Here is a 22277-nt window from a genome sequence, read left to right as displayed (position 1 = left end):
TAGCACTGCCAAGCCTGTAAGTGTTGTGGATTATTTCTCCTCAGATGGAACATTGTACCTTTCTCCGTTTGAAATGACATCAGGCTGAGGTCCACCTATATTGCCAGCCTGTCTTCAAGCATGACCACACTCCCTCATAGTTTGGTGTTGTCATTGAAATTTGCCACTTCCCTCTTAATACTGGAATCCAAATTGTTGATGAACATGTTGAAAAGCACTGGTCTGAGTACTGAACCCTGAGGGATGCCACTGGTCACCTTCTGCCATGATGACTCAGTTCCATCAAACAATGCTCTGTGGGTGCTAGCACAAGAGCCAGTTACCTAGCCACCAGAGAGTAAAGTAGTCGAGGCTGCATTTTCCCAATTTTACTGTGAAGACATTGTGGGAGACCAGGTCAAAGGCCTTTTTGAAGTCCAAGTATATGATATCAAACTCATTTCCCCTATCCAGGTGGTGAGTTAACTGATCATTAAAGGAAATGAGGTTGGTCTAACATGAGCTGCCTATAATGAAGCCATGTTGGCTATCCTTCAGAATACTGCCTTCTGTTAGTCTGTCTGTAAAGTTGATTACAGACAGTTGATTAAATGCAGCCAACATTGAGCATGACTATAGAAGATATGGTCCACTTGGAGTAAACATGCTGCTAGAAACTTTGTGTGTGTGTGTGTGTGTGTGTGTGTGTCTTTTTAAGTTGAGAGTCAAGGGTCTGGAACAGGCTCCCCACAGAGGTGATACAGTCACCCACCCTGGCAATCTTCAAAAAGCATCTTGATGCCCATCTTGCTGGGGCCATCTGATCCCAGCAGTCTTTCCTGCCCAAGTGCAGGGGGCTGGACCTGATGATCTGTAAGGTCCCTTCCAGCCCCCAACATCTATGAAACTGTGAAAGAGTTCAGATGAGATTAAGAATTTAACTATCTTCTGCCATCTACGGGGTGGCCATGGTTTTCACACTCCCTATATAGGGAAAGGCATACATCAAATTGCTGAAGTGTCCTGAATCTCACAAACAGGATGAATAACTGCACTTAAAAAATAAATAAGGGCAATTGCTCTCCCAAGAGGGAGTAAACACCAGGCCTGGAGGTACTCCAGTACCAGGCCAACACTTGGAGAGGCTAGAACAAGCTCTGACACCCTCCCCCAGTGCCAGAAATGCTGATTGGAACCTACCACAAGATAGGTTAATATAGCCTATCTGAATAAGATATATAGTTGTGCCCATTAAGCACAGTCCTTTTCACTGCCAACTCTTTCATGTCATGGTGAGCCACAACATTGCATGCCAAAGCTCCCTGTGTCAGCCCCTCCCTTAGCTTGGCACATATGATAAGTGTGGTCCCGCCCTCCGAGAGGTGAAGCCCCAGACCGGGTTGCCGTGGTGTATCTGTGCCCTGTGCCTCATCTGTGTATACATTTTTGGAGTATCCCAGGACTTGTGGCAAAAACACTCAGTTCCAGTCATAAGTGGAGGCTAATTAGCACATAGATCCTTTTTTGGGGGGAACGGCGGGGGGGCTGAGAGTAATGAGAGAAGAAAGGGGTTGCTAAGGGAAAAAGTTATGCGGAAGCAGAAAGCAAAGGACTACCTGACCCCCCTTATTAATTTTCCCTGCTGTAGCAGTCGGAGGAGCACAAATTTAAGGCAAACAGCTAATAATTAGATTTTATACCTGGAAAATTATAACAGATTTATACATTTTCCATGTATAGCACCTAATTACTGGGGGTCATCTTATAATCAGGGTATAATTTAGTATATAAATTAAGGGTATTTTTCATTCAAATACAGGATCTCTGCTGATGGGATTAGCAAATTCACAAATATTTGATGCCCCAGAGAGGTCTCATTGAAGTGATTTTACTTTCACAGTAAAAGATGAAGTAAGCTGCAGGATAAAGTTTGGCAATGTAGCTTCTCACTGAAAAGCGGAATTCAAAGGGTGGTATTTTAAATACTTAATTAGAATAAATCTGTTGGAGAGGAAATGAACAGAACAAATTAAAGCACTTTTTATTTAAAGTGAGCAAAAAGTATGGTTTCCCTTATAAATGTGAGAATGTATTCCATACAGTTCTCTTTACTGTGATTTTTGGATTCATATTGTTTTGCAGCAAGGTATACAAATATTTCACCAAATATTAGCTGTCTTCTACCTAAAACAGTCTGCCCTCTGTTGTTAGCAGATTGACTGTAATACTGCTGCAATACCTAGCCTGCTGTGGTGTGGTCTGATAGATAGGTTACCTAGAAAAAATATATATATGTTTTTGACCCAGACAAAATAATTATTGATAAAATGTATTTAGTAACCTATTACAATGGTAAATGAAAGGGGAAAATGATAAACTTGGCAGATTTACAACAATTTAACCATCAGTTATCAGAAATAATAAACTAATTTCAGAAGATTATTGAACAATGTTGTCCTCTTTTATTTAAAAAAATCTTTCATTAGACTGACCACAGAAGCTACCTTGCTTCATTTTCAAATATAATCACAACAAACTGTAGTAAAGCAAATATAATTTTGTCAGGATAGCAGAGATATAATAGCAAATAAAAACAAAAAAATAGATAAGTGGAAAAGGTTATTTAGGAAAGTGTTACAAAGATTCAAAATTTAAAAGCATTTTTGTTAATTTTTTTAAAAAAATGACAAGAATTGTTCTCATTTTAATTTCTTAAGCTTTGATCCTTGAAATGTGCTTAGTTTTAATACATGAACACCTCTGCTTATATTACTTTTATTAATAACAGTAATAATAATAACAAAAATATCTATGTATATATTTTCAGAATGGGGGTATTAGTGTGTCTGTTCTTGGTATGAAATATTTTGAGTTATGCTCTTGTTTACTGTGTGTGGCAGGGGTTGAGGGAATAAAGGAGGTAGTAAGATGTGCCTTTTATAACTAGAGTTTTCTTTTTGGTGCCAATAATTAGTTATTTTAACAAACTAGAACTAAAACATGAGACAGAGCCATATGTGAGAACTTCTTAATGCAAAATGCAAAAACCTGCTTTTGGTTAATATGGTTTGCCACGTATAGGAAGTATGAAGGGTGGAGGAGCCACAATCCAGTGCGGTTAAAGGTTGTGGAGAATGTGGAAACTGCTTTTTTAAACAAATTTCCAATTACCATAATACAAGCCCCTCCTGGCCCAGAAGTCAAAGTGGAGATAATTGTGTTTACCAAACACATATACAAAAATATTGTCTAAGAGCTCCGAGGCTACACAGCAAAAGAGACACCAATACAACAAAATATAATACATTATTATGTATTACATTGTAAAATACTGCTATAAAAAGGTGAAGGAAAGCCATTGGAAATAAGTGTCACAGCAAAGAGTAAACTTCCAGTGCTTTTGCATCTGTCTGTGTCTTCTTGCCTAGAGAATGTTCTTGAATGTCATAACTTTTATATTGAGAAAATAAACAACATTAAGAATAGGATAAACCACTTAGGTCTTCAGGTCTCCTTTTCTAAATGGATGCTTAAGATCTGGTTAATTTTTCACAATGCCAAGCTAGGATTTGCCAGACTTTGTTTGATCTTGTATCCCACCCACTATGTCTCAAATCATTTTATGATTGCAAAAATATACATATAATATTTATTATTTACCAGTGTTACACTTCTTTAATTATAATTCAACTGTACCTCTCTAAAATTTCTAGCATTTATTTACCACTTCACCTTTTCAGAGCAATAATAGCATAAATTAACCCTTATGATATGCCTGTGGCAGTGGTGGGTAATTATTTTGGGTGGAGGGCTGCTTACCAAGTTTTGGCAAGCTGTCGAGGGCCTCATGGGTAGCCCTGCCCCTTCACAGGTGCCCTGCCCGCTGGTTGCCATCTTACGACTGGAAGTCCCTCCCCCAATCCCTCCCCTTGCCCCCTGAAGTACTCCTTTCAGCAAGGGGACTTGCCATCTCAGAATCAGAAAAATGCCAAATTATATTCTAAAAAGCAAACATCTACAACATTCATTAATTGATTTAAAATATATTTTTGTCTTTTTGTGTTTGTATAGTAGAGGTGATTGTATATAATCGCTTAAAATGAAGTCTCACTCTTGTATATTGTAGAGGGTATAGGTTTGTGGGGGACTGAGGATGTGTGGCTGTGGTGTTTGGTTGGGTATGGGGTTTATGGGAGGTTGTGTGTGGGGGGAGGGTGGCTGGGAGGTGTGGGTGTGGGGTGTGCATCTGTGGCAGTGGGGGTTGCATGTGTATGGTGGGGTGTGTGTGTGGATCTCACTCTACGAACATACACACATACTCTGTCCCTCCTTACACACACACACACACTCTGCCCCTCCTTACACACACACACACACACACACACACACACACACGCTGCCCCTCCCTACAATCCTCTCTCCCCCCGCCCCCTCGATACTGGCATAGCCCTGTGCTCCTGCAGTCCATTGATGCAATTGGGAGCCACTTGGTGCTGGAGCAGTGTGAGGGCAGGGAATTGGCTGGAGGTGGGGTGGGACTGGGCTGCTTGGTCCTGCTGGCTCCCCCTGGGTCCTACTGCCCCTGGCTCCTTTCATCTTTGACAGGCAGCCAGGAACAAATAAATACTAATTTACTAAATTTTTTAGGGGACCTGTGGGCTGGATAGAATGGCCCAGCAGGCTGGATTTGGCCTGTGGGCCAGAATTTACCTACCCCTGGTCTGTGGGTATGCAATGTACAAATTATCTCTGCTGCATAGATGCAGGAAGGGAGGTTAAGATCAATAATCTGATTTTTAGGTCAATGTGTAATACATCCTTGAGAGATGTAAATATCAGTGGAACTGCTACTTGTCAGCAAGTTAAAATTCAGGGTATAACATGTTAAGGACCACTGAGGGTGTGAATGTCCAAAGTGAGATTAGAATGTTGAAGTTCATGACTCCAATCCCATTCACAGGAGAGTAGAACAATTTTCAGGAATGTGCAGTTTTCCATAAACTGCACAGTGGTTGTTGAACAATCCTAAACAATGCATCTTCCATTTCCAAATACAATAGACAATTCTAATTGGTAACTTCTTAATGTTAATGTTATCCATGTTCTTGAGTTTTGTATTCAACTGAAGTTAGCTATTTTTTATATATTTCTGAATTGTAATATTCATCTAGAATATCTATTTTCTATATTTCATATGTAAGAAACACAAAGCTGATCATTAAGTGGCTTTCTACTGTTCTGATTGTACCATTTTTTCTTTAGGGTTGAAGACTTACCTGATATCTGGTCAGAAAGTCAAGGAGCCCCATTGCAGTTGTGCACAAGCATTGCTTTCTGGCCTGGAGTCAGGGGATGGTACCAAGGTACAGGCAGCGCCATCAGTTGAGAGCATTGGTGACATGACAAAGACTCTCAGGCACTCACAAAAAACAAAGGTTAGTCCATTAAAAAAAAAAAATTGAAAAAAATATTTGAAAAATCCTAGTCATCTAACAAAGTTATTGGCCAGGTTTTTGGAAGAGTTGCTGCTTGTTTGCTTGTTTATTTTTATATACAACTGGGGACCTACCAAAATCAAGGAAGCAGGCAGGCAATTTTGTGGCCTGATTGCGGTGCCTGCAACCATTTTCATGGTTTTTCACAGCAAGGCCCACCCGTGCTGCTGAATGGCTGTGTACCCCTAGTGGAGACCCCACCCCTCACTGATGATTGGCCATGGGGGCTGCCATTCATGTGGTTCCACCCCCCTCCACTGATTGGGCAGTCCTCTTGGTCAGTCAGCCATAGAGGTTGGAGGTCGCAGCCACCATCTTGGCTCCCTTTCTGTGTGTCAGTGGCTGTGAGAACTGCTGGCGTCTACTGGTAGCCAACATATTTTCAGTAAGTTTGTTCCCCCCACCCCCCCACCAATTCTGCTGAAAATCGTGGAGTATGCCACTTTTCACAAAAACCACCTCAAATTGTGGCTTCCATGAAAAAAAAATCATGTTTTGAGTAAGTTCTTATATATAACATAATTTATGACTAAAAAAGGACCAAATAAAAAGCAAAATGAAACATCAGCAGGGATCCTTGTTTTCCCTTTTAAAAAATCATGAATTCTCTGATTAAAAACTCACAAATTCTCTAATAAAACCCCCCAAATCCATGATTAAAATAAAAGGCCTCACTCATAGCCCCCGCAGCCTTGCTGGTACCCCTCACCCTGCTCCCCCTGGCCCTGGCAGGAGGTGGTGTCTGTTGCAGAGAAGCGGAGCCCACCTCTCCCCTGCTGCGGGCTCAGGTGGGAGGGACGACTCTCCACTGCAACGTGCACTCCTGGGGAAAGGGGGCTATCTGCACCCCCCAGATATGTGTGCAGAGCAGGAGTGAGAGTGAGCATGGGTTGCAGGCTCTAGCTCCCAATCTGCTGCCCTCCCCCAGGGCCTCCACAGCCCAGTGGGCTCAACCTGGCATGCCAGGGAACAGCAGGCACACAGTAAAGCTGCTTGCTGTGCTACCTTGCAGTTAAGGCAATGGCATGAGGTTGTGCCCCTCACTGCTGCCATGCAGTTGGGATGTATCGCCAGGGCAATATCAGTTTCTTCCCTCCCTCCCCCTCCGCCACACTTACCTACAGGAGCTGCTTTTCTAGGCTGCCTGGAGCCATGTGAATGTATGTGCACATGGTGCGCCCTGCCTGACCGCCCTCCTCCTGCTCCCTCTAACCCCCTACAGGCTGGAACTCTGCCAGCCTGAAGAGGGCTTGCTGCAAAACTGTAAAATTTGTGGGTTTTTCTGCTAAAATGAGAAATCCACCTTTTACTCCAATAAGGAGGGAAATCCTCATTTTATTCTGTTTTTCCATGGGAAATGGAAAACCTGGATCCCTGAACATCGGTCATCTAATTACCAGACAGGTAGTATTCAGTTTGTATGGTTAGCTTTAAAATATGCTACTGACCCAGTTGTGTTGTGCTACTGTCTGCAAGTAAAGATGGTCAGAGAAGCCCAAATTAAATGGAGCAAAAACTGAAGCTGCTTCACTTGCGAGGAGATGAGAAAATGCTAATCGGGGCAGCTAAACTTTCCGAGTACTTAACTGACAATGAGAGTATGGTAAAAAGAAACAGGGCTAAGCTGATCCATAAGAATGAGCTTCAAGTCTTAGGGAAAGTACTTGTGCCTAGTTGCTATCAGACTCTGCAATGAAGTCTCATTTTGGGAGAAAAGTGTACCAGTGTTAGGGACTTGCTGGTACTTGAAATTGGTTGAAGATTCATTTTTATTATTTCACATCAAAGTGATTTGCATCCACAAACAGAATTTTTTTGTTAAGAATTATACTTTGCAGATAAATGCACATTAAAAAAAAAAGATAAGTGGATGCATCCCCATCCTGGAACAGTTGCTGGACCCCTTCAAAGTCTGTCCAAAGCCCACACTGCCTTGTTTGCTACCTGGGTTGTCTTGGTTACCTCCACTCCATCTAATATTCTGGGGTCACTGTTACTGGATACTTAAATTTTGACATGCTTGCTTAGAAACATTACAGTTCTGTGAAAATGCAGTGAGATTAAGTCAGATTACCTTAGTCATGAGATAACTGTGCTTTGTGTATGCACTACTTACACAACAGTTGTTGGGTATCACTTAATTTACAATATCCACAAGCAGTTTCAAGCATAAGACATTCCCTAACTCTCTTTTGAATGTGTTACTTGTCAGTTCTCTGGTCAAAGGCTAATTGTGATTGGAGATAGGATAGATTTGTTCAGCAGTTTTCAACTACAATCAGGGTATTCAAACAGTGATAATTCTCTCCTTTAAAAAAAACCAAAAAGGCAAGCAATTGATTTTTTTTTTTTTTTTTGCCAGCCAGACCCTAGTAGGCTTTAGAGTTTAAACACACACAGAGATACACATGTACACACACACACACACACAACAATTTAACTACTCCTGCTGCTACTGCAAGCACAGGGGGTAAGGGGTAGTGGGGAAGGCTGTAGGTTCCCTACTACCACCCTATGCTCACCTGCACATCTTGCCAGGCACATTCCCTTTCCTCACAAATGAGCCATTCTGGCTTTAAGGCAGGTGACAGCTCAGCTTCAGCCCCAAGCCTGAGGCCAAAGCCAGAGCTGAGCTACCACCTACCCCAGTCTGGTACCCAAATACAAAATGAGGCTTCCATCTTCCCTCCCCTCCCCTCCCCTCCCTCATGCTGATTGGGATAAATCCCTCATCTTGGTTTCGAGTAAATACAATATGTATTTTGGCAATCGCCATATTTGGCAGTCTTATTCTTTTGCTATTATTAGAAATCATAATCTACTGTAGAAGCGTTATAATCACCAAAGACTTAAATTAGTATGTGGTTATGCCTGCTCTGTTGTTCTGGGAAAAACATTAATTTATTATTCATTGTGTCTGGCCCACACACTGGCTGGTTATTTGTGAATATCTAGAATAAGTAATTACAACCATGGCACTGACTTGTCTATGTACATACACTGCAGATAAACTTCTTTCTGTTTGCAAAAGATTATGCTCCCCTTTTGTGGTTTTCTCTTCTAATCTAGCCCCAGGCACTGACTGTTTGTGAGGATTTCAGTTGGTTATTAGCAAGAGTAAGTAGAGGGTGTTACTTTTTAAAATTTCAGCATTAACAAATTTCAGTTGATAAGCTTATTGTCTAACAATCTTGGAGGGGATAGGGCTTGTTGGTCTGTTTGTAATAATCTCTTTTACAGCCTTTGACATTGTATCTATAATATTGATATAGAAACATCCAAGATAATTAGAACATCCTGAAAATAGGTTAACGCAGGCCCTGAAGTGGGCATGTGATGCAACGAAAATGAGTGGACCCAAGAAGAAAGATTTCCAAAAATTTTGAAACCTCTCCTGTGTCCACAGTAACACATCCTAATTCTCAATAGCAGTCCTTATTCTTAAAATGAGAAACATGAGATTTTGTATTCCAAAATGTGTTTAATATTAACTGTTAGAACTTGATAACTTTGATTTCCACATAAACATCCATATAAACTTGAAATAAACTGTCTTGAATGTTGCTAAATTTTGGCCTTAATGGCATCCACAGTCTAATTTTACCGTGTGGAAAACTTATTTCCTTTTTTAACCAATCTTGAAATTCCAATTTCATTTAATGTCTCTTTCTTGTAAGATGAGAATACAACTCCTGATTTGTCTTCTCTGAAATATAAATCTTTTTTTTTACTTTTGTTGTGTCATTTTTTCTGTCCCCAAAGTTATCTTCTTTCTGAAGTAAATAATCCAGTCATTTCTGTCTCCAGGTTTTTTCCATTCTCTAATAATTCTCATAATTATTAGGGACCTTCTCATCGAAGCTTTGCTCTTGAGAAATGAACTCCGATGAACAGGCCACTACATCTGGATATCTGAGAACCACCTCCCTCGGCAGATTCTCTTCTCCCAGCTCTCCGTTGGCCAATGCTCAAAGGCAGCCAAAGGAAACAGTACGAAGACATGCTCACGGTCAAGCACGGAGACATCAACACCAATGGCTGGGAGGAGCAACCTGCTGACCATTTGGCATGGCACTACCTGGTCTACCAAGGCGTGTGCTACTTCAAGGGCCAATGACTTGGTACTGAGGCAGAATGGCAGTGATGGAGGAAGGAGAAGGAGACCAACCTAGGGCTGTGAATCCCACTCCTCTGTGCAGGAACATGCCCCCATTACCAAATAACATGTTCATCTAGAATCGGGCACTTCAGTCACCTGAGGACCCATCAAACCTGATGGACCTTATCCTTGACTTCAAGGGACCACCAATGAACACTGACTCTGCGGATACGGGGGTCGCAGTCTGGTTTGCCTTTCCAGAAGAAGGTGTACCCTCTGCTGACCTCCCTCAGTTGTCCCTCCCTGGTGAGCCAGGTGTCTTTGAGAGCAGTGATGTCAGTGTTGTGCCTTACTAGCTCCCGAGCCACAATGGCAGTTCGTCTTTCTGGGTGATCACTCTTTGGGTTGTCAGTGAGTGTTCTCACATTCCAGGTTCCGAAGTTTAGCTTTTTCTTATTTCGACCACAGGAATGGTGATCCCGCTGGGTGCATTTTCCCAGCCAGAAGAGACAGGACAGCCTATTTTGGGGCACCTTTTCTAGTCTCTTCCCCATCTGGGTGAGCAGAGGGCATCCTCAGTCACAGACGTAACTGCTCAGTCGCAGACGTAGCTGCCAAAGGACACCCCATCCTGACATAAGTGCTTGACGACCATCGTGCATCTGCCACCTGTGTGCAGATTCTTGGCTGGGGGCCTTCAGGTATTACAGCCATGCTCCTGTCGCCAATCCTCCATCGCCACAGGGCTTTTGGACCTGATGGAAGCCCATGCATGGCATATTTAGTGTGGGGACTCTGGTGTGCAGTCAGGTACACATAGTCTTGGCGGTTGATGGCTGGGTTCAGTGGTATAGTGAACCACAACGACTGAAGCCACTTCTCAGTTGCAGCTTTCTTCCGCCTCAGCAGCCACTGGGGGTAGAGCCTTCCTCTGTCTGCTCTGCCATTGAGGACTTCTTGGATCATTCTTTGTCTGGAACTTTCCCCTCGACTTTACCACCATGGGTGGCCCTACCAGGAGTGTGGGCTCTGGACAGCATTGCTCTCAGAGTTATTGGAATACGCAAGCCTCTCCACCACAAGGTGATAAAACTAGCTGTTAGGAGCAAGATTGCTGACGTGCTCCCCGATTTCCCTTTGGGTGTCAGTGAAAGGCTGATGACCCTTTGCCTGCACCTTAGCCGAAACCAACGCACCACTGTCATCAGCACATATGCTCCGACTCTGGATTCCAATGAGGAAGTCAAGGAAAGGTTCTACTCTGATCTTAACAACACCCTTGCCTCCATCCCCAGGGATGAGTAGATCATTCTCCTGGGTGACTTCAACGCCTGGGTTGGACATGACCATGAAATCTGGAGCAGAACTATCAGCAAGATTGGCATGGGGAAGGCCAATGCCAACGGTATCCTGCTCCTGACCAAGTGCACCCAACACGGCCTGATTGTGACAAACACTGTCTTCCGCCAGAAAGACCAGCTCAAGACGATGTGGAGACATCCGAGGTTGGAGCACTGGCACCTCTTGGACTACATTGTCATCCAAGGTAGAGAGACTTGAGGGACATGCTTGTTATGAGGGCCATGAAGGGAACTGAAGACTGCTGGGGGGACTACCAGCAGTGTGTGCTTTGTGATGAACATCCGCCTGGCGCCAAGACGCTGGAAGACTCAGAAGACTGCCCAGAGATGGCCGAACATCGCAGCTCTGAAGGACCCTGGACAGCGGGAGGAGGTCCACGCCCAGTTGTATAGTATACTGGAGCAAGTCCTTACCGCTGATGACACCTCCATTCAGGCACACTGGGAGCAACTCATGTCTGCTGTTCAAGACGCCTGTGCCCATGCTATTGGGTTCACATTGTGACGGAACCAGGGCTGGTTCAATGCCAATGATGCTCAGATTTGCGATCTCCTCAGGTGGAAGTGTGTAGCCTTCATCCCCTGGTAAAGCCATCCATGAACTCGGTGAAAGACGGCAGTGTACCATCGGATGAAGGCTGAGGTCCAGCAATGCATCCATGACATGAAGAACAACTGGTGGGAGGAGAAGACGCACGTGATCCAGGGCTATGCCAACCAGCGTGACATGCGTAACTCCTTCCAGGCTACTAAGACAACCTACAGACCCGCTCCATTGGACAAAAACTCCTCCAATCACAGGATGGCTCCTGGCTCACAGGACAGCTCCTCAAGGATAACGGTGTCATCCGTCTTCATTGAAACAAGCATTTTGAACTCCTCCTTAACCAGGAGTCCACCATATCAGAGGAGACTCTCCAAGCTGTCCCGCAATGCCCTGTGGTGGATTCCGTCAGTGATCCACCAACCACTGGAGAGCTGAAGTGGGCCATCCAACAGATGAAAACCAATAAAGCCTCCGGGCCAGGTGGTATACCCACAGAGGTTTACCATGCTGGTGACCTCCGGCTCACATCATGACTCCATCAGCTTATCCTCCCCCTTTGGGACAAAGAAGACATCCCTGGGGATCTCAAGAATGCAGCCATCGTGACCATCTACAAAAAGGGGGACAAATCTGACTGTGGGAACTACCGGGGGATTTCCCTCCTGTCCGTTGCAGGTAAGATCCTGGCCTGCATCCTCCTGAAATGCCTTCGTCCTGTTGCTGAGGATATCCTTCTGGAAACCCAGTGTAGCTTCCGACCATCCTGGGGCACTGCAGACATGGTTTTCATTGCCAGGTAGATCCAAGAGAAATGTAGGGAGCAAAATCAAGAACTGTTCCTTGCCTTCATTGACCTGACCAAGGCATTCGATTCCTTAAATCATGAAGCTCTGTGGACCATCCTCCAACACCTTGGCTGCCTGCTGAAGTTTGTCACCATGCTGAGACTCCTGCATGATGATATGACTGCTGCCGTCCTGAGTGACAGATCTGAAACTGACGCCTTCCGTATCCAAACTGAACAAGTTTGCATGATTGCTCCTGCCCTGTTCACCATCTACCTGACCATCATCATCCACCTCATCTGAGATGATCTACTATCTGGCATTAGTATCCAGTAACTGGATGGGAAGCTTTTCAATCTTGGGCACTTCCGGGCAAAAACGAAATGCACCACCAAGGACATCCACGACTTTCAGTTTGCGGATGGTTGCTGTGTGATGGCTTATTCTGACCAGGATGTGCAAGCGAACCTAGATGTGTTAAATGCTTCATATAAGAGACTTGGCCTGTCCTTGAACGTCACCAAGATGAAGGTTCTCCATCAACCCTTCCCAGGCCAGCTGAACATCCTTCGTGCTATCTACATAGATGAAGAGGCTCTGGAGTATGTGCAGCACTTTCCGTATCTTGGCAGCCACCTCTCTCAACTGGCTACCATTGATGAAGAAGTCCAGCACTGGGTCAACTGTGCCAGTGCTGCTGCCTTCAATGTATGACAACGTGTCTTTGAAAATAGAGATCTTCAGAAATCGACAAAGGTCCTGGTTTGTAAGGCTGTCGTTCTGACCACCCTCCTCTACTGCAGTGAAACTGGACCATCTATCAATGCCACATTAAGACCCTTGAGAGCTTTCACCAGTGCTGCTTTTGTCGAATCCTGCAGTTCAAATGGGAGGACTGCTGGACCACCATGAACATTCTCCATGAAGCTGCATCCACCAGCATCAAAGCTTTGCTCCTGAGAAATCAACTCCAATGGATGGGCCACTGTGTCCAGATATCTGAGAACCGCCTCCCTCACCAGAGTCACTTCTCTCAGCTCTCCGTTGGCCAACACTCAAAGGGCGGCCAAAGGAAATGGTACAAAGACATGCTCAAGGTCACCCTCAAGCATGGAGGCATCAACACCAATGGCTGGGAGGAGCAACCTGCTGACTGTTTGGTGTGGTGCTACCTGGTCTACCAAGGTGCGTGCCACTTTGAGGCCCAATGACTTGATAATGAGGTGGACCAGCAGCAGCAGAGGAAGGAGAAGGAGACCAACCTGGGGCTACAAATCCCACTCACCCTTGCAACAACATGCCTCCATTGCTGAAGAATGTGTGTGCATCCAGAATTGGGCACCTCAGTCACCTGAGGACCCATCAAGCCTGACAGACGTTATCCTCAACTTTGAGGGACTGCTGGCAAACATTGAGCTAAATCTTCATAAGCTTGTATAATGACACCCAGATATTTGTGAAGACAGTCATACTAACAAAACTGCACTTTTACTTATACATATTTTCCTGTGGTGGAAAAAAGGATGGCGCTCTGTTGGTGCAGCTGTGTACAGCAGGAATGCTTTTCTGGGATTGTTCTCTGACACCTTAGACCACAGCTTCCCAAAATTTTCCTCAGCATGACCCCATTTAAACATTGGAAATTTTTTGCGATTCCAAAATCATGCAGACAAGATCAACAAGTCCTACACATGGCATTATAATGTTTATAGTCTTTATGTTTCATTTAAAATCATTTTAACTACTTTTTAGATTGAAAATATGGAGCTTAAAAGGGAGCAAGCTCTAAGACTTAGACCCAGGGTCATCCGTAGCAGGGTGCAAATCGAGGCAACTGCACTTTGGGGGGCCCTGTGGAGCAGCGGCAGCATGGAGATGGACAGAACAGTGGCTCCATGTCCAGCCACTTGCTACCCGCCCCCTCCCTACACTGCTGATGCCAATGGCGGCAGCAGCTTCTTCGGGTCTGGGACCCAGAGCAGGGGTGAGGCCCCACATAGGCTGATTTGCCCCAGGTCTCACACCCTGCTTGGGTCACCACTGCTTAGACCTTGTCCCCTTTTAGCTCAGTATTTTCAATTCTGTTGTTCTTCTCTTAACCACACAGCAAAAATTCAGAATATTATTTAAGGACTGCAAGCCATCTCCAGCTGCAATTACAGTTCGTGAAATGCTTAATGAAAGGAAACCTTCAGATGCATATTGCTTTTAGATTAAATTTGTTGTGGCAAAAATGGGCCCATTATGAATCGGATGCTGCTGTGATATCTGAATATTTCTGATTTTATTTTTTTTGTCTTTTGTAGACTTGCCCTTCATGTAGTGTTACAATTGCCACCAACTGTGATGTCAGTATAGAAGAAGGAGCTATCCAAAATGGCTGTCAGGAAGAACATAAAAACAGTACTAAGGTAACACATTTTCCCATTCTGTATATATTTTCCTGATTCCTCTGCATGAGTTTTAACAGACAGCTGATGCACACAATTAAAATGTTCCTCCAGGCTGTCATCATCTTGTCTCCATTACTGCACAACCTCTTTCTTTGCTTTTGATGAGTATAATTTTGTCCCACTCTTACCCATTCAGAATACTGTTCTAAACAAAATTCAGAGCCTCCATACCCTTTCCCCAGCCCTACCCTACCTTATACCTCCATTTGGCATGTGATGCCAATTTCCATTGTTCAAATGTTAAATTTTTAAACAAATAACTTTGTTTTTTTAACTCATGCTGTCTCTCATGCTTTGGAAGAGCTCCTTGTAAATTTCCTCATTGTTCTCCTTCAGATCCCTCCTTAAAATTTAACTTAACCACAATGCATACAGGAAGCATGACAAGATTTAAAGTGCTAGTGTCATGGGCACATCCTGGACATGAGGGGTCAGGACACAGAAAGAAGCTGAGGATCAACAATATTTGAAGTCCAAGCCAATGTTAAGGGTCATAATACCAGGTGTCAGTCCAAGTCCACTGTATCATTCCAGGGGTTCAAAATGGGCCCACAGTCAAGACCAGGCCAGAAGTCAGGAGCCAGGGAATCCAATATGCTGGATAGGGTAAGCAGGAATTGGGGTACTTTGGTCTAAGGCAGGAACAAGTTTGAAAGGAAAGCAGGAGAGTCTGAGGCAGAGGTGAGACAAAGAATGAGTTGGGGATTCATAACCGGAAATGTAAGCCAGGAGGTTCAAGACAGGAGCAGGAATACATGAGTTGGGCAAGGACTAGGGTTATTAAGAGTATTGAAAGGATAAGGCCTTGCTGGAAGTCGGAGGGTTTTATAGCCCTCCCATCAGGGACTTACTGCTACCATTGCCCCCCAGGACATCTGATCCCTATTAGAAGCCTCATGGGAAGGCCCAGGCAGGGCTAGAGTAGGTGATTGGCTAGTCTCCAAGAGGTGCCACAGGGGCCCTGCCAGGTGGTATGCAGAGACCACTGCTTGGGGAGCTGTTTAATATATCTCATTTCCTTACACTGTGTCTGATTATATTTATTTGCAGTTTCTTATCCTGTACACAGATCATGGATCAGCAGCTTATGGCCCATGAGCTGCATCCAGCCCACAAACATGGGGCTTCAGTGGTTGTGGGGAGGGTGGCAGGGCTTTAGCTATGAGCACTCTTTCTGTGCTGCTGTAGGGATAAGCTACAGCAGTAGCAACAGGGTCCTAGTGCTTGCCTGACTATCCACCTCTGACCTGGGATGGGTTTTCTGGTCCACCGCTGGAAATAGTTGCCTATCCCTAACTTAGATCATAAGGTCTTTGGGGGAGGGGACCATCTTGTTCTGTGCTAGTACAGGAGGTAAAACAGTGGGGCCTTTGTTTCTGACAAGGATGTATACAATATGGCAATGATGATGAACAACAACCACAAACTTTCATTCTTATAAATTTACATCAGAGTGGCCAGAGAATTTCAGTGTGGTCCCGAGGAATGCAGGAGGCTTTACTTTCAGACACAAGATATTGTCTATGTTATATGATTCTTCAAAAATGACAAGGTGGTATGTGGAGGATGATTATACCCAGTGTGCTTCTGTGTAAGTGCCAGAGTGTAAGAGTTACTGACCATCAGAGACTTTGTACAGCAAACAGAATTCCCAGAGAGGCTGCCTTTTCTTCAGTCTTTCTTCAGATTTTCTGTCAACGCAGTTCCATCCGTGGTAGCAGTGGTTGACATTATTGGTGTATATCAACTGCTGGCATTTCAGCCACCATGGCATTTAACCTTGTTTAGGGCAGGTCTGTGTTTAGTAATGAATAAAATGCCGCTAGCATTTTCTACACTAGTACTAGTGGGTAGCTAGAAGAAAAATGTTTCTGTAGGGAAAGTTAAGAGACCCGTTCAGGTGCCTGTCTGGTGAATTTAGGATACTTGCTTAAATGAAAATGGGGTCCACACAAGAAAAAAAACCAACTTGGTTCCCAGGTCTTCCCACTTAGGCATCTCAGGTTTCTTGAGGAGAATGGTTGTGGGTTTTCTTAGGCAGCCCTCCTTCCCAAGAGACTGGCTTTATTTTATAATCCCTCTCTTAGTTCTGTTTCTGTGTTCCTTATGGTATAGTCATGCAGTTTATCAGTCTTTGTCAAGTCGAGGGTCTTGTCCAACCACACCTTTCCACCAGGAGAACTGTTGGTGTCCCAGCAGAAACTACATTCATTCAGTTTCTCCTGGGGGAAAGATGTCCCTTCAGGAGAAAGATGTTCCAGACTTCCACACTTTTCAAGAAACCACACTTTGCAATAAACTTAATGAAGTGATGAGTATCAAAGGACATTGATAAAGTGCTTGTAAAGCAAGTCATGAGGGGAGGCTGAAGGATCCAGGCACATTCAGCTTGCAGAAAAGGCACTTAAGAGGGAACATGATAACAGTCTTCAAATACTTTAAGTGCTGCCATAAAAGAGGGAAAACACCTTTTCTCTCTTACTACAGAGAGGAGGATGTGAAGCAATGGCTTGAAGTCATAGCAAAGTAAGTTTATATTGGAAATTAGGGAAAACTTCTTCATTGTTAGAATAGTGAGACAGTGGAATAGATTGCCTGGGGAAGTTGTGGACTCTTGATCACTAGAAATGTTCAAGAAGAGTTTGGACAACCACTGATCAGGGATAATCTAGGCATAACTATGCCTATGTTCTACTGTGGGAATTTTCCATAGTTCTGGATTTTGCTGGTTGCCCTCACCCCCTGCTTCTGCTACATGTATCAGCCTCCTTCAGAGGCCCTGGGTGTTGGCTACAGCAAAGGCTGGGTTTTTTGACTGAGGTGTGCCAATACTTCTGCTGGGAGCAAGGCCAGAGGTTACTGGCTAAAGGGTCTTGCCCCTCTGCTCAGGGTCAGACTGATTACCATATTTGAGGTCAGGAAGGAATTTTACTTCATGGTCAGATTAGTATGGACTGTGGTGATTTTTTTCCTGCCTCTGTAGCAGGGGGCATGGCCCTCTGCTCGGGATCCTTTGACCATATATTGACAACATTTCATACAACCAGGACTTTGGCTGCTGTTGTTCCTCTGCTTTGCCTGTGGTAGGTTAGATTGTTGGGTCTGTGTTGTGGATAGTCTTGCACAGAATTTAGATTATGGTTTCTATGGGATGGTTTGAATAGGGAGGATTCTGGCTCAGGCACAGGGTTGGACTACATGACCTCTGGATGTCCTTTCCAGCCCTAATTCTCTAGGACTCTGATACACAGTCTTTGAGTTAAAAAAAAAAAAAAAAAGGCAGGACTGCACAACACAGACTTTATTGAGTGTGTTGCATGCCAGTGCCATGCTAGCCACTATCTTATCTGTTTCTTGTATTCTTGGAACTTGTTTCAAGTCCATTTTTCTATATATTTTGCTATCGTTACATGCTCCTGCTACCCAGTGTCCTGCACTACTTCTACCCATTTTTCTCCAACCTTTGTGCAATCATGGAATCATAGAAAATTAGGGCTGGAAGGGACCTCAGGAGTCCATCTAGTCTAACCCTGTGCTCAAAGCAGGACCATCCCCCAACTATGTCATCCCAGCCAAGGCTTTGTTTAGCCAGGTCTTAAAAATCTCTAAGGGTAGAGATTTCATAGACTGTCTAGATAGGCTGTAACAGTGCTTTACTACTCATAAGAAAGTTTTTCCTTGCTGCAACTTGAGACTAAACAGGCAGTCGTCCTTGACCACACTGGACATAGCTGCCTCCAGCTGGTAAGTCTGTTGTGGTGGACGGAGGGAGGACCGCTGGTCCAGGAGGGCATGGGAGCAGGCATGTGCCCCCAGATCTGGGGATGGTCCTGCTTTGAGCAGTGGATTGTGCTAGATGACCTCCTGAAATTACTTACAGCCTAATTTTCTGTGATTCTATGGTTCCAAGTGGAGGTCCAGACTTGACTACCTGCAATAATTTAGTATTATCGGCAAACTTGGAGATTTTACTGTGCACCCCCATTTCTAGGCCATTGATGAAAATCTTGAACAAAATTGGACTCACCACATATCCCTGTGGGACCCCACTTTTGACTTCCCTCCATCCTGAAAAGTGACCATTTAACCCTACCCTGTGCTTCCTATCTTAACCAGCTCTCAATCCGTGAAATAACCTTCCACCAATCTCATGGCAGTCCACTTTCTTTTGAAAGTTTTTTGTGAGGGTCTTGTTGAAAGCTTTTTGAAAGTCCAAATATATAGTATGTCAGCTGAATCCCCCTTGTGCACATGCTTGTTGACACCCTCAAAGAACTGCAGTAAATTGGTGAGGCAGAATTTCCCTTTGCAAAAACTGTACTGATCCTTCCCCAACAGATCACATTTATCCATGTGACTGTTGATTTTATTCTTTATTATTGGTTCTACCAACTTGCCAGGGATGGAAGTGAAACTCATTGTCTGGGATTCCTAGGACCATCACTGTAACCCTTTTTGAAGTTTGGTGTTATGTAGGCAATCCACCAGTGCTCTGGCATAAAGGCCATTTGTAATGATAGTTTCATACTATTGCCAACAGTTCTACAGTTTCACCCTTGAGTTCCATCAGAGCTGTAGGTGAATGGCATCCAGTCCTGGTGACATATTAGTATGTAGTTTATTGATCTGTTCCAAAACTAATTTTGTTGTCACCTTTAACATGGCCAATTCTTCAGCCTAGTATGGGAATTTTCCCAGTGTCTTCTGTAATAAACACCAATGAAAAGAGGTTTTTTTTAGTTTCTCTGCTATGGCCTTGTCATCCCTAAGTGCACCTCTTATATCTTGGTCATCTAATGGTTCTACTGATTCTCTAGTTGGTTTCCTGCTTCTGATGTATTTTTAAAAGTTTTTATTATTAACTTTAGCATCTTTTGCTAGGGGCTTCTCATTTTTTTCTTTGTCCTGCCTTATTTCATTTTTACATTTGATCTGCCAGAGTTTGTGATTTTTCTGATTTTCTCATTTGGCCATGCTTTCCATTTTTGAAGGACAAAAAAAATGTCAGTGTATTTGCTGTAAACGATTATGATAGAGTGAAATATTCAGTCGAGATTTTTGTTTTGTCCTTCTATAAGCACTCATTGCCAAAATAGATAATTCTGCAGAATGGATTGCTTGATTGTCTATGTATTGCTGAGCCAAGAAAAGCTGAAGAATATCCAGGGCTTTGTGAGGTTAAATAAATAAATACTATACCTTGTAAGCTAACTAATTATCAGGAACAAATTCCATTGTGGTTTAGTATGTTTGTACACTTGTAAATGGCTAATTATGTTTTAACAGATTAGTCAAAAATGTTCTGTGTACAAATCAGTAAGTCCATAGCAGGGATTCCGTGTACCAACTAATAAGACCATAGTGATAAGTTATCCCACTGACTAATTAACTAGACTCCACTGTAGATATCCAGCTAAAGATGTGATTTATGTATAAGGAGGGTCAAGCTTTTGATGTACACGAATAGAAGCCTAAGCATAAACAGAAGTTAAATTAGTGCTCATTGTGGAGCCTAATATTTTCCTGTACTTCATAAAACCTATGTGCTGTTTATATTTTTCCTCTAATAATTAACCTTTTGTATGCATATATTCACTTGTTATGAAGCAGGTTCCTGGTGGACACAGTCCGAAGACCCAGAATGGACTTTTGAGTCCTCCACAGGAAGAAAAGCTCAGCAATAGCCAGACATCACTTTATGAAATGTTGCAAGAGAAAGGAAGATGGGTAGGAGTGAGCTTGGATCAGTCAGCACTTCTTCCACTGAGGTTTAAAAACATCAGAGAGAAGACAGATGCACATTTTGTGGATGTGATTAAAGAAGACAGGTAAGAAAGAATTATGTAACTTAAAAATAGTCTACAACAAAGAAATAATGGGCCTCCATGTCCTTAATCTGCATTTTCATTCTCTTGACTGATGTCAGTTGTTATCATATTGTAATCTTATTTCTCGTTCTGTTATTTAACTACAGTAGGAACTCACCACTGAGAATTCTACTAAAAAGAGTAATAAATTCAACCCATGACTGGACCACAGGTATAGATGGCTATACTCTGTACAGGAGGGATCAAGTGGACAAAAGGGGCACGGGTGTAGCTCTCTATGTCAAGGAAAGCCATGCATCCCTGCAAGCTGACATTGGCACCCATGGTGGATGACTGGAGACCCTCTGGGTTAAAATCCGTGGGGAACACGGCACAGGGAATACTATGGTGGGGGTTTACTACAGACCCCTATCCAGGGTCAAGACCTTGGCCAGGAGTTTGCCATGGAATTGGCTGAGGCCACAGGCTCCCAGTGTATGGTTGTCATGGGAGACTTTACCTACCCAGACATCTCATGAGAGGAGCGCCCAGCCAAATCTGAGCACTCGCAAAGCTTTCCCTCGTGTGGATGAGCTCTATCTGATTCAGGAAGTCGACAAGAGGTAAAGTGCTGCTCGACCTGGTTTGGCAAATGGGGACGACCTAATCAGCGACCTAACAATCAAAGGGAAGCTGGGTGACAGTTACCACAAGCTGATCACCTTTACCATCTGCTGTAAAGCTGGCAAGCCAGTCAGTAATACAGAAGTCCTCTGCCCAGGTGAGGAAAGCTGACTTTGACAAGCTAAGGAGGCTTGTCAGTGAGGCCCTAAGGGGCCACAACCCAAAGGGGAGGGGAGTTCAGGAAGAGTTCTTGCTCCTCAAGGGAGCGATCCTGGACGTGCAAGCAAAGTCTATCCTGTCTCGGAGGAAAGGTAGCAAAAGGGCACAGCAGCCCCCTTGGCTCTCCAGGGAACTAGCGGACTTCCTGCATCTTAAAAGGAAGACCTACAAAGGATGGAGGACTGGAACCACCACCAAGGAGGAATACTCTGCTGTGGTCTGGACCTGCAGAGAGCAAACCAGGAAAGCCAAGGCTGCGATGGAACTCCAGCTAGCTACAAATATCAAGGACAATAAAAGGTCCTTTTTTAGATATGTGGGGAGCCGGAGGAAAAGCAAGGGCAACATAGGACCCCTAATCTGCTAAACAAGATGGGACAACTGATAACCGATGCCCAGGAAAAAGCAAACTTGCTAAATGGGTACTTTGCGTCAGTTTTTCACCAGTCCCATGGGACACCCCTGCCTACTGTGGGTCAGAGAGGCCTGGGTGAGGGACATCCCTTGCGAAATCAAAGCTGACCTCGTGAAGGAACACTTGAGAGGCTGGTTACCTTCAAGTCAGGCGGTCCTGATGGTTTATACCCCAGGGTACTCAAGGAGCTGGCTAGCATCATAGCTCAGCTGTCACGATTCTTCAAGAACTCCGGCGCTCTGGTGAAGTGTCTGAAGATTGGAAGAAGGCCAGTGTGGTGCCTATCTTCAAAAAAGGGAGGAAAGTAGATCCAGCAGACTACAGGCCCATCAGCCTGACCTCTATCGTGGAGAAAGTCTTGGAAAAAATTATCAGAGAGACCATCCTATACAGGCTAGCTGACGGCAATATCCTGAGAGATACCCATCACGGGTTTGTTGCAGGTAGGCCTGCTTGACCAATCTTATTTCCTTTAATCACCAGGTGACCCATC

At 44.0% G+C, this 22277-nt stretch overlaps 1 protein-coding gene across 4 annotated transcripts in view; it reads left to right on the top strand.

Moving 5' to 3' along the window:
• ADCY9 (adenylate cyclase 9) overlaps positions 1–22277 on the top strand; it is a 190364-nt gene that overhangs the window by 103270 nt on the left and 64817 nt on the right. For 2 of the 4 annotated variants that reach the window (XM_090023387.1, XM_090023389.1), the window contains exons 2-4: positions 5242–5414; positions 14573–14677; positions 20330–20547. In XM_090023387.1, the coding sequence (XP_089879513.1) occupies positions 5242–5414; positions 14573–14677; positions 20330–20547 (496 nt within the window). Of the gene's footprint in view, positions 1–5241; positions 5415–14572; positions 14678–20326; positions 20548–22277 lie in introns of all 4 variants that reach the window. The other 2 variants (XM_090023386.1, XM_090023388.1) reach the window with 1 other exon arrangement.

This window comes from Crocodylus siamensis, chromosome 12 (genome assembly GCF_052110815.1).
Source record: "Crocodylus siamensis isolate JL-2025a chromosome 12, ASM5211081v1, whole genome shotgun sequence".
NCBI lineage: Eukaryota > Metazoa > Chordata > Crocodylia > Crocodylidae > Crocodylus > Crocodylus siamensis.
The sequence above is the reverse complement of the archived record's forward strand: the minus strand, read 5'-3'. Positions and strand labels throughout refer to the sequence as shown.